The 12,701-nt window shown below is 45.2% G+C and overlaps 1 protein-coding gene across 2 annotated transcripts in view; it reads left to right on the top strand.

The window, feature by feature from the left end:
* Nucleotides 1-5,009: 5,009 nt before the first annotated feature.
* Nucleotides 5,010-12,701, top strand: part of znf423 (zinc finger protein 423) — a 140,065-nt gene continuing 132,373 nt past the window's right edge. Inside the window, exon 1 of one of the 2 annotated variants that reach the window (XM_058076285.2) lies at nucleotides 5,010-5,737. In XM_058076285.2, the coding sequence (XP_057932268.2) occupies nucleotides 5,698-5,737 (40 nt within the window). In that variant the 5' untranslated portion in view covers nucleotides 5,010-5,697. The remainder of the gene's footprint in view (nucleotides 5,738-12,701) is intronic. The other variant, XM_058076286.2, reaches the window with a different exon arrangement.

The following is a 12,701-nucleotide window of genomic DNA, read 5'->3' as shown; positions in this document are numbered from 1 at the left end:
GTGTTAATTGTTGTGATGACACCTTGGATATCAAGGCTCTAATGATGGACATGTTTGACTGTTGGGGTGTAGAGTTTGATACTCACTTGATTTGATGCAAAGGAGATCTCTAACCCTGAAAAAACTGTATACGTCCAACTGTATACTGGTTCCAGACCCCACTGTAACAAATGAATTTCCGCAAAGTATGATTCCTTATTTATAAAATGGCATATTTTCATAGTTGGAGCTTAAAAAAACAGTTTATCACCTTCTAAACACAGATTTTAACATTATTAGAGCCCTCTAGACATGACATAACACCCCTATAATCACATTTACATGTGCATTAACCTCATAGTAGATATAATACGAGAAAATATGGCATTCAAGACATAAGACCTGTGCTTATGGGTGTTGCTGTAAATGTTCCCCGGGCAAGCTGAGTAACAAGCGGACAGGAAGTGATGTTGAGTTTAAAATCTGCGTGGTTAACGGCCACAACAGTAGCCCGCATCTGGGGTTATTGTGCTTGTGTGAGATACTTGAACCCTGGAATAAACACCTATTGTTCTGGCCATCAAGTCTGGTGCTTGTGTGTCTCACCAAACATTACGGTAGCGGTAGCATTACTGCTTAGAAATGCTTAATTCAGGCAAAAAAAAAAAGTTCAAGCGTGTTGCCTGTTTTAGTATGTCGCGCAGACTGCTGTGAAAAGGTACACAATAAAATACTGCATCTGTACTGTACTGTAGTGTATCCACGTGTACTGACTGGAAATTCACACAACTTGTGTGCAGCGAGCCTCGTGTTGCCAGCAAAGCGTAGCAGACAAGTGATGCAACATGCAGGCTCTTTGATAGGCTGCCTACCTGACAGGACACCTCACTAAGTTCTTGGCAGGCTGGTTTGTTGGCTGGTTAGATGTCAGACCGACCGCCATGTTGTGTGCAGGCAGCTGGTTAGCTTCTTTCCTGGATGAAGGGCTGGCTTGGTGCCGACTTGGCAGCACACAGCTGTATCCACAGGTTGGGGGGGCTGATCCAAATCGGAATAGTTACCGATACCAAGGGTAGTATCAGTATGGTCAGGGTTACTAAATATATTCACTTGAGGTACGCAGAACGACAACGGAACACAACAGATGCTATCACTTCAAGCTGACAAAGTGTCTGTCATGTGAGTGAATGGGAAAAAAAGCTCAGTCAGTGTTGACGTTAGTGTCTCTCAAGTGATGTGCAGATACATTTCTTCCCACAAATTATTGCATATTTTGAAATATTTAATTGGCTGGTCAACCTACACTGTTCAAATGCATTGCATTTGTATGCCTGCACGCCCCACCTGTGGCCTGTGGAGGGCAGCAGAGAGTCAGTTCCACGGTTGTCACCTGTTATGAATGATTAGCGACTGAGGGCGAATCTCACACCCTCGTTACACAATTATCATATTGAACTTTTTACATTAGGATATATCAATGCTTTAAATTATGAGATGGAAACAACTTTTATGCAACTATAATATGCTGTGTTTTCGGTATTTTCTTTTTGTTTAAACACATTGATATGAAAAAAGTTTGTTCCTTTCCTGATTAATTTTTTTTGCATGTTTGTCACATTTAAATGTTTCAGATCATGAAACAAATGTAAATATTAGTCAATGACAACTGAACACAAAATGCACTTTTAAAATGAAACCTGCATGGCCCTGTCTGAAAAGGTGATTCAATCACCCCCTCCCCCGGCTGACCCCCCCGGACAAAAAGAAAGTAATTGAGATCTATCAATCAGGAAAAAGCTTAAAAAGGGTCTCCAGCGAACCACAACTCCTTCCCAAGAGTGGCCGACCAACAAAAATGACCCCAAGAGCGCAACCACGACTCATCCAAGAGGTCACAAAAGACCCCACAACAACATCCAAAGGGGAAAATACTCTGTGGTCTGACCAAACAAAAGTTGAAAGTGTGCATTTCAGACAAAGAACACAACAGCAACAGTAAAATACGGTGGTGGTAGTGTGATGGTCTGGGGTTGTTCTGCTGCTTCAGGACCTGGAAGACTTGCTGTGATGAATGGAAGCATGAATTCTGCTGAAGGAGAATGTCCGGCCATATGTTGGTGACTTCAAGCTGAAACCGACTTGGGTTGTGCAGCACAACAATGATCCAAACCACACCAGCAAGCCCACCTCTGATTGGTTGACGACGTTAAGGTCTTGACCTGAATCCTATTGAGATGCTGTGGCGTGACCTTAAAACGGCCTCATGCTGGAAAAGCCTCCAATGTGGCTGAATGACAACAATTCTGCAAAGATGAGTGGACCAGAATAGACCCATTGCAAGTTATCACCGATGCTTGATTGCGGTTGTTGCTGCTAAGCGTGGCCCAACCACTTTTAACACACGGGGCCATGTTGCTTTGGATATTTTTTCATTCATTCATTCATTTTCTACCGCTTATCCTCATGAGGGTCGCAGGGGTGCTGGAGCCTATCCAAGCTGTCTTTTGGGTGAGAGGCGGGGTACACCCTGGACTGGTGGCCAGCCAATCACAGGGCACATATAGACAAACAACCATTCACACTCACATGCTTTGGATATTTTTTATAATAATAAAAAATTAATAATAATTAATAGTAAAAATAGGGGCGGCACGGTGGTCGAGTGGTTAGCGCGCAGACCTCACAGCTAGGAGACCAGGGTTCAATTCCACCCTTGGCCATCTCTGTGTGGAGTTTGCATGTTCTCCCCGTGCATGCGTGGGTTTTCTCCGGGTACTCCGGTTTCCTCCCACATTCCAAAAACATGCTAGGTTAATTAGCCACTCCAAAAAAAAAAAAAAAGCTGACTTTGTGCTGACTATTTTTTAAAATGTATTTGACAATCTGAAACACTGAAGTGTGACAAACATGCAAAAAAAAGGGAAATCAGGACTGGGGCAAAGACTTTCCCACCACTGTATTCCACCACAGCTCCTCTGTGTTTTCCTGGACAAATCCGCACAGAGATGACAGAGGGTGTAATCGCAAGCTATGTGATTGAACAATGCGACTCTCAGAAGCTTTTCAGCCTGGGGCCTGTCCTTGACCCTTAAGGAGCTTGTAATGTGGGCTTCTTTTTCCACACTCTTTGTGTTTACGGGCAGAAACGAGCGCAGCAGAAGAGGAGGTGGAGGGGGACCAACCAGTGCGAGAGAGCGAGAGAGAGAGAGAGAGGGCTTTTGCCCCTCCGTGCCAGCGGCACTCACATAGGGGGATCGCCGCACACACAAAAACACACACACAGGCTTCCTGGTGTGCACTCATTTCAGGAGGAGGGAGCGGTGAGGGTCGGAGGGTGAGGCAGAGGGAGAAGAGGGGGCGGGTCGGAGCGGGTCAATCTTAAAGGCTGTTCTGCCTCTCCACAGGAGGACACGGTCTGCAGAGGCCAGTGGTCCTGCTGCTTCGCACTGGGAGCTCCACGTTACCCAGTTATCCATGACAACCAGGGAGGGAACATGCAAAAGCTCAGCTGTGGTCAGAGAGCGCTCGGTTGGAGCACGCAGGCAAGAACAAAGCATCCAGTGATTTTCATTTTTCCCCCCTCCTTTGTCGGCTTTACTTTGTCCACCAAGTCTGGCTTTTCTTTCCCGGGCATAAAGAAGCTTTTGAAGACACACACACACTTCACAAACATGCCCATACACACACACACACACAAACACACAGTGGAGTGGCAATGTTTATGCACTAAATCTTACGCTTTCTTCTCTAATGTTTTATCTCAATATGCAAAGCGGCACATAAAGACACAATAGCAGATAACCATTAGACGGTTCATCAGTGCAACGCAAACATCTACACTGGCGGCTGAATAGCAGCAGACGTTTCATGTGGTCTGGGCCTGAAGTGGAGAAAATGTTCATTATACACGGCGAGGCTTTGCTCAGCCTCAGCAAATAGGCTTAAACTAATCCTGTCAGAGACTCTCCTGAAGAAATTAATTGACTACAAATGAGTAAAATATCAAAACCTTAAGACAAAGCGTCCATTGAAAGATGAGAAAATGCACAAATCCAACCAAGAAATGGTCGTATTAAAGTGAATCCATAGCTTTGTTTTACGTATTTGACGCCGCTGCTCTTGCTGGATTCAAGTAGTTAGGGGTTACGGGGGTTAGGGGGGCGGGACTAGACAAGTCTTGACTTCTTCCCACTCCCTTTGTGTATGTTTATATATACATAGGTATTTTTATTTGTATTGATTGGTTTGTTTTTATTGTTTGTATATATATATATATAGGTATTTTTATTTGTATTGATTTTGATTGGTTTGTTGTGCTTTGGATGTTCATTCATTTATTCATTCATTCATTCATTTTCTACCGCTTTTTCCTCACGAGGGTCGCGGGGGACATATAGACAAACAACCATTCACACTCACATTCATACCTATGGACAATTTGGAGTGGCCAATTAACCTAGCATGTTTTTGGAATGTGGGAGGAGAAAACCCACGCGTGCACGGGGAGAACATGCAAACTCCACACAGAGATGCCCGAGGGTGGAATTGAACCCTGGTCTCCTAGCTGTGAGGTCTGCGCACTAACCACTAGACCGCTGCTTTGGATGTTTTTCATGAAATAAACTAAAAAAAAAAAAAACAAAACCAAAAAAGTAGTCGGTCCACGCTTTTTGCGTGGGTTACCTTCTGAGACCGGCAGCAAGTAATTCATACGTTCATAAAAAAAAAAACACGGCTAGCTTGATGTTGTCTTTCAATTTCCGATCAACATTTGCAATAAAAGTCATTATCATATCCTTCTCTCTTCAATTGTCACCGTTCACTCACAACACAATGCAGCCGTGTGTAGGAAAAGCAACATTTTCCGCCATTCACCGGCGTGGCTGCACAGTGTAAACAAATCCGAATCCTACTCCACATTTTCCCACCGCCTTTCTTGGTCGCCCAGTCAGCGCTGCAGTTCCAGCAGTCGGCCACGGTTGGGCGCTGTTGCCTCACTATACCCCACTCTCTCTCTTCCTCTCCCCCCGTCAAGCCCTGCCTGCCTCTCTGCCTCAGCCAACCCGGGCTGTGCCGAGCTGCTCCCTGCGGGATCAGAGCGCTCCCCCGCCGGGACCCTTCTCTCACATCCCCCTGCTGGGACGCGGCTACATTTCCAGCCAAGCACTGCCTGCCTTGGCTTTATTATGTGTGTCTGCACCGCAGCCCCGCCAGCAGAGGCAGGCAGAGGAGGAGGGAGGCTGGTAGCCAGAGTCAGGACAAAGAAAAAGCAGGGAGACAGAGGCTAGCGAAGGGTTAGACCGCTCCAAATATTTGGCTCTTATTCACACCACAGGACAGGAGCTTTAGGGAATAATAAGACAAGAGAAGCGAGTCTGTGGGGGTGGAGATGCCACCAGAGCACCACTAGCATAGGAAAGGACGGAGATCGGAGGGCAGACACACGTTGGTCACACACCCCACAAACCTTCTCCCCGCCCGGACCGTCACCGAGGTGACGACCACAACTTGTTTCTCCTCCAGGTTGTGCGGTGTGTGTGTTTTTTTCCGCTTTTTTCACCCCCCGACTCCAGCCAGCGAAGGTGCCGCATTGCAACAGGCGAAGAAGCGGCGTCCAAGTGGAGGAGGAGGAGGGCACTTAACCCGCCTGAGCCCGCCTGCATGGTTAGCTGAAAACACGGAACGGAGCAAAACAGTCGAAACCAAGCCACGGCAGAGATGTCCAGACGGAAACAAGCCAAACCTCGCTCCGTTAAAGGTAAGAAAACGTGTGTGTTTGCCGTACCGTTTGAAAGCCGCGTTGGATCACAACCACAACGACTGTGATGCGTTCAATGCACCGCTTTAGTATGTTCGTACCTCTTCGCTAATTGTTTGCAGCCCAGCACCTTGCAATAACATTTTAATGCACAGACGCGCGAAAGGAGCTTTCTCAGATGCCACTCGGGGTGGACGATAGTTGGCTTAGGCTTTGTTTTCCTCACAGCCTTTTATATTCCCACCCAATTTGTCCACTGAGGTCTTGTCTTGCTAGCATTTGGACACCTTTGGACATGCAGTCTCAATGCTTGTCTCGCTCATCTTTGACATGCAAAGACACACACAAGTGTGGAAGCCACACTTAAACCCCCCCCCAGCACTAAAATGACCTATCTAAGGTGAAGATAGTCTTGGACCATGTAATAGTTTTAGAGTCTGATCTGTTCTCCCGAATCTTCCACTCTTGTCTTGTTTATCACGGCGAGTGTTTGCCATGGAGGACTTTGCCACCGCTGATATGTGTTGTCGAAGAGCTAGACCGCCACAGTCTGGTCCTGGGACGGATTCCAGAATTCCTCTATGGTTTGGTCTGAATGGTCTGGTCTGTTGGAGGGTTTCCCCGACTGCCCCGCTGCAACCTTGTTTGGCTAAATTCACCTTCTGACCCCCATCTCAATCTGGCCTAAACCATTTTGCATGAGTTGATGCTGCACAACAATCTCGTGTTTGATGCCTTCACAAAGTTCAGGAGGTTTGGATTCTTTCTTTCGTCAGATTGGGTGCTAATCACCGCAACACCAGAGTCATTGCAACGCATGGGGGAACGGGCATCATGCATGGGGGCATGTGCCGGCCTTGGCCTCCATGTTTCCTTTATGGGACCCAGATGGGCGACGGGATAGGCTGGCCATGTGGTCGTCACCCCCCCATTTCCTTCTCCAAATAGGCTTGTCCCGCACGGACTATCAAGGAAGCCAGTAGACCTGACACTGATTCAAACTGGGGGGGGTCAGACTCTGAGTAGGATCTACTGGAGGATTTCCTACTTCATCTGCCACGCAGAAGTACTTGGAAGTGTGTTTGGGCCAAATAGAATAGGCACCTTTTATTATTTACAAATAACTGTTGTTCCCAAAAATGTACCAAAAATATTGTAATACAGAGCGCAGTAAAACATACTCATAATTTGAAGGAGGTTCATTGATTTAAGAGCATATATAATTATTATATCCTGAATTTCCCACACTTCCTAACTGCTGACCTCCAAGTGAACTGGAATAAGCCCGGCACCTGTAAATATTGACGTAGGAGTTGGTTAAAAATAGGGCCGACTGGAAGGACCCGTGCAAATATGTTCTTGGGTGTTTTTCTGCAGTTAGATCGCCAAGGTGTTAAATGCTCAAATATTGGTGTGTTTGCAGACGATTTTGATCTAATCGTCTGTCAACGTCGGCTGTCTGGTTTTTAATAAAATTGCATGCGTTGCATGGAATTCCATAGAAGCCAGCGCTAACGGGTTTTTTTGCGTGGTGTGTTTGTTTGCCGTGCCGAGGCGTACGCCTTCCCCTTTATTGCCATGGAACGCCAAAGTAAGTTTAATTTCGGTTGATGATGCGGGTTCTGTTTAGCTATGAGTTGTGGTGGAGGAATACCTTTGCAGGGTAACTTTTAACTCTAACCTCCATTATGTCTTCGAAGCGAAGCTCTTCGGTGACAAGGAGGAAGTTGAACGTGGAGTAGCGTAGCGTGCGGAAGGAAAACTTTAATGCCTGCACACACAGTTCGGTTCCAAATGTGATTTAAATGTAAATAGTTTACGGTGTTGTTGTTACATTTCTAAATACATTATGTTGATATAAAACAACCCATTTTTGTGTTGTTTATGTTGTGGTGTAGTTGTTTAGATATTTGAGCTGTCAAAGCACAACAATTGTATCCAAGTTATGCTTGAAATGTATCTTTTCGCAAAAAGCAGATTTTTTTTTTTTAGTCGGGAACTGCTATTTTCCTGAAACTTATCTATGCTCTCCTGCTGATTACTAAAGAATGGAAAAAGATCGAAGCAATTTTTTTAACATTTAAATCTCATAAAAGACAGGAGTCTAATGCTTCTTTTGGTGGGTTCCATGTTTAATAGCCATAGAACACAATATTCCGTCTGCCGGCGTCAGGATCATCTAAAATTGTCTTGGAGATCTATAAAGTGTCTATCCGGCTGGTATTCAAGGGGTTGTCTTTTGAAAAATCGCCGGGGTTGAAGAAGTTGTAAAAGAAGTTGTCTCTCCCTCTTTTGCAACACCCCTTCCAGCGTGCAAGTCAACCGCAGGAGGAGTTTTCATGTAATTCTATGTATTTTTTGAACATTGTATTGTATAAATTAGGTGTGGAACTGGTTGGTAGATGGAGGACGGCCTGCATACGTTCGATACCTGGGAGGTTAGCATTGTCGTCGTCTTGTTTGCATGCATCACAGCCATGGATGTGACATCATGACAGCGGTCTGATCTCAGCAGCCTGGATAACCAGCTTAGCTTCAGTCAGGCAGCCAGATGAAGCAGAGCGAAGCGAAGCAAGGCCAAGGACTACCACAACCGCCGCCGCCACCGCCGCTCTGTGTACATGCACCTAAGGTGCCGCGGGCCTCGTAACCTAGCTTGCATAAGCCGATGTGTAGTCATGCATCTGCGTGTGTACATGCCTTTTCTGCTATCTCCTCTTCACACCTTGCCCCTTTGACAGCTTGACAGGACCTGGCATTGGGGGAAGATGCAGCCAGATAGAGTTGGAGGGGAACACAGGGGTTAAAGGGGAGAGAGAGAGGTGTTTGGGGGGGGGGGCATCGGAGGCCAGAGCGAGGTGAGCATCGCCATGGGATTATCTGTGTTTTCATGTTCTTCTGTCTTTCACCTGCTCACCCAACTCTGACTGGCTGGCTGGCTTACAGAGACCCTGGCAAGCCAGGCATGCCAAAACAATAACAGAGAAGCACCAAGTCCCACCTCATCCATCTCTTGCCTTGGATTCTCAGCCGCTCAAAGTGGGGCTGGGCTAGACCGTGAAATCACATTTCCAAGTGAGGAAATCACCATCTCACGGGTCACACTGTGATCTTCCAATATGGCTTCACAGTAGATTGTGGAATAAAACAAAGAACGACGACATACGCTCGCCTGGAAAGTGACATTTACTTGGCCAAAAGTGGTTACTACTACAGACGGCTCCTGGGAATCTAATGCTTTAGTTCCTTTCAAACATCCCTCACAAAGTTACACTAAGGTGCAGTAAGCCCAATTTCACAGCTTCACTATCACCGTTTTCCATAAATACAGTAAAGTCTCGTTATATCGATATTCTCGGGAGTCGGAAAAAATACCGATATAACCGGACTATCCATATATCCGATCCTGCGCCGAACTGCATTAAAAGTGGGCGGATCTTTGATATGGCATGTAATTTTCTCCTTGAGTTCATGGATTGCGTATCTAGCCTGCTTTTGTACTACAATACATTTTGTACTACAGCAAATAAAAATAAACTTACGCTGTAGTGATTACCGGTTACCGGGACATAATTCACCCCGGAACTATCGATAGGGAAGGTGTTGCCACCCGGAGGGGTAGGCGCGAGGGACGGGTGTTTTCCGCTGTGTGTGCTGCACTCTGGTGGTGGAAGTGTGGAAAATAAAGTTGACTGGAAGCAGCCGTTCGCCGTGTTCTTTTTTGGTATTGAAATCCTTAAGCAAAGATTGATTTAAGCTGCTTTTGTATCGATATAAGCAGACCAAATTGGCTGGCGGGAGATGAAAAGGGCATCGTAGTAACCGGATTATCATAATAACCGTGTATCGTACTAACGGAGCTAATTATATCATAAAAGACTAGAAATTTGCCGGGAAATGAAAATAGTATCGTAATAAGTAGTAATTTGTTTTAACCGATATCGATATAACGAGACTTTACTGTATATGACTTAATGAATCATGCTGATTCCTGCTTGAATACGACTGATTATTAGTTAAAACGTGACGGTAGATTTGACATATTAAGTGTTGAATAGTAGTATTAGTAGCAGTATTCTACACTGGTCACTCGGTGGACTTGACCGCCAGATCAACAGGCTTTTATTGCAGGTTTAAATGATCTCACTCCCTAATGAGAACAGGGGCTACTCTTTTTAACCTTACCTTGCATGTCATGGGGTCATGCATTCTGTGCACTGTTACAGGACAGATTTAGAATAATTTTAGAAGCTGCAAACCTAAAACTCTGGTGTCAAAATGATATACCATATTTTCTGGACTATAAGTCACTTCGGACTATAAGTCGCACAATGCCAAAAAATATATAATTAGGTAGAAAAAAACATGTATAAGTCGCTTTTTTTTTGCAAAATACTTGACCAAAACAGACCTTACGTCATCTTGGAAGGCAAGTTCTAACATTAATAAAAGAATATAGAACAGGCTGAATAGGTGTAAGATATGCTAACACAATGCTTATTCAGATACACAAAAAATAAACATGAACAGAAAAGGTGTCCAGTGTTTATGGAACATAAACACTTTTTTCATTTATAAGTCGCTCTGGAGTATAAGTCGCAGGAACAGCCAACCTATGAAAAAAAGTGCAACTTATAGTCTGGAAAATACGGTACATCCACACAAACAGGGTATTGGATGGTCATCGTTTTCTAAATGCTCTATTTGTAAGGACAAAATGCTACACAAATACTTTTTTGTATAGTATCGTATAGTACTTTTTTGTATGGTTCACCAGCAACTTTGAAAGTTTGCTATCTATAAAAAGTAGTCAGCAGACTGAAGTTTTTTTCCAACCAGCTTGAACATTTGAATGTAAAGAGCTTTTGCCTGAAGGTGCTTTTTAATCTTTAAAGAAGCAATTTCTGTTGATTGAATGCGAGTATTGTTGTTTTCTGTTCTAAGAAAGATTCCAATGTTGCAAAGCGTGCTTTCTTTTGCACTTTTCTGTGGCTGGAATGCAGTAAACAAATGGAACATTTTGCAGATAATCAAATAAGCGATGTTCAAATGCCGATCCCGAGCCGCTGCCAGTTAAGACAAATTGTTGCGAGGTGAAATTGAAATGGATGCCATTACTCTCCTTGCGTCAATATCACAAATAAATGACATTTGTCCCGCAAATCAAACAGCCGTGACTTAAAATCAAGTCACAGTCTTTATATTACAATCCGTCTACCGCGGCCGTTTTACACACTTAGGTCCGTATTAACACTAGGGCACTCGACTAATTGCAGGCTGCTAATTGAACATGGAAAAAAATGCAACAGTCGGCCATAGGGATGGATGAGGGATGAGAGAAGAGGTGATTGGGAGGGGGGGGAGGGGGTTCTCTTATCAAAATATTATTTCAGCGGATTAATCCGTTTTTAATGTGTGCCTTTAGTGAGACGCGGCAGCAAAAATCTCCTCCTCCTCCTCCTCCTCTGTCTGCTCTGCCAGCCTCTCCATCCTATCTCGGTCTCTCCTCGCTCGCTCTCAGCTCTCAGCCCCTCGAGTCTCTCATGCATTATGTAGTGATGATTATTACTTAATTACACATTAATAAATCCGCTTCATTTGCAGGACATTAAACTGGAGTTGAGCACATATGACAGGGAGATAGAGGAAAGCAGGAGGGGGTGGGGGGGTGGAACAGGGAGCACTTACTCTGAGTGTCTATTCGGTTTGTTTAGACTGTTGCTTTTCCTCAGCCAAATGAGCCTTTTGACCAGAAGAGCGAACGAGAGGGAGAGAGAGAGGGAGAGAGAGAGAGAGAGAGAGAGGGAGAGCTCCTCCAGGCTAATGGCATCATTTCCACTCAATCTCCTCCTTTCAGCATCTTCCTCCAGTCGACACCCCTTCTCATTTTCGCTTTCACTGTGTGCACCGGGCAGCGTGTAAACACACCACCAACTTTGCCAGGACCCGCTTCACACTCCTTACTTCTTCCAACTTCCGTTCGCAGACGCAATCTTTGCTGGGCCGTTTCAACGTGTGCGGCTCTGCTGCTTACGCTTTGAAATCAATTAGGATGGAGTGAAATGTCATGTGACTTTGTCATCCCCGTGTAAGACGATACTCCCGGAGAGTAATTATTCATTGCCTGGAGTGAACGTTAAGTGTTTAAGACATTAAATTAACAAGCACCAAGCCGCCAAAATAGGTAAAAATTAATTGTGGTCGGAAATGTCCTCAAGTAGCAATCTAGTTTAGAGCGTAGATCGTTACGATACTCAGCTGAGGTGCGTATCGACGCACACGGCGGCCGCCAGACATATCGCTAGTCTTTTACAACCTTTGGGCGATTCCTCGCTCGTAGGCCAGCGCAGTGCAACTGTATCGCTCAGTTCTCGTCTTTACCCCCCCTCACCTCTTTTTCTGTCTGTCTGCTTTTCTCCAACCACATCTGGATTGAGCATTTTAGAGTAGCCGGGGCTCTACATTAAATACAAAAATGACTTGCCCATGGGGAATCCTTGAGCCGATCCTTCACTGGCCGATTGGCTCCTGTAAAAGTACACACACGCCTCTGTGTTGTTGTTGTAGGTTCAGGATGTCGCTGTAACCGTGGTTCCCGCAGGACCGCCATCTATCTGTGGCGTTAAACGCCATATAGTAAAACTTGCTGCATGATGGGTAGAGCAGGTCATCTGAAAACTGAAAGGTTGGCGCTTCAATGCTTTGCTCCCTCCACCCAGTCACTGCCGTTGTGTCCCTGGGCAAGACATTTCACCCAATGAGTGTTTGGTGGTAGTCGTAGATGCTGTCGGCACAGATTGGCCGCCGCGTTTCTGTCAGACTAACCCAAGTCGGCTGTGTCTACAGATGTAGTTTACCATCCCCAGTGTGTGAGCGAGGAGTGAGTGAATAATTGCTTCATTTCATCGTGAATCGCTTTTGGTGCCTTGAAAAGCGCAATATGAAATCGAATCTATTATTTTTA

The sequence above is a fragment of the Doryrhamphus excisus genome, linkage group LG1 (genome assembly GCF_037039965.1).
Source record: "Doryrhamphus excisus strain RoL-2023G ecotype Guam linkage group LG1, RoL_Dexc_Guam_v1.1, whole genome shotgun sequence".
Lineage (NCBI taxonomy): Eukaryota > Metazoa > Chordata > Actinopteri > Syngnathiformes > Syngnathidae > Doryrhamphus > Doryrhamphus excisus.
This window is presented reverse-complemented; position numbering and strand designations above follow the sequence as displayed.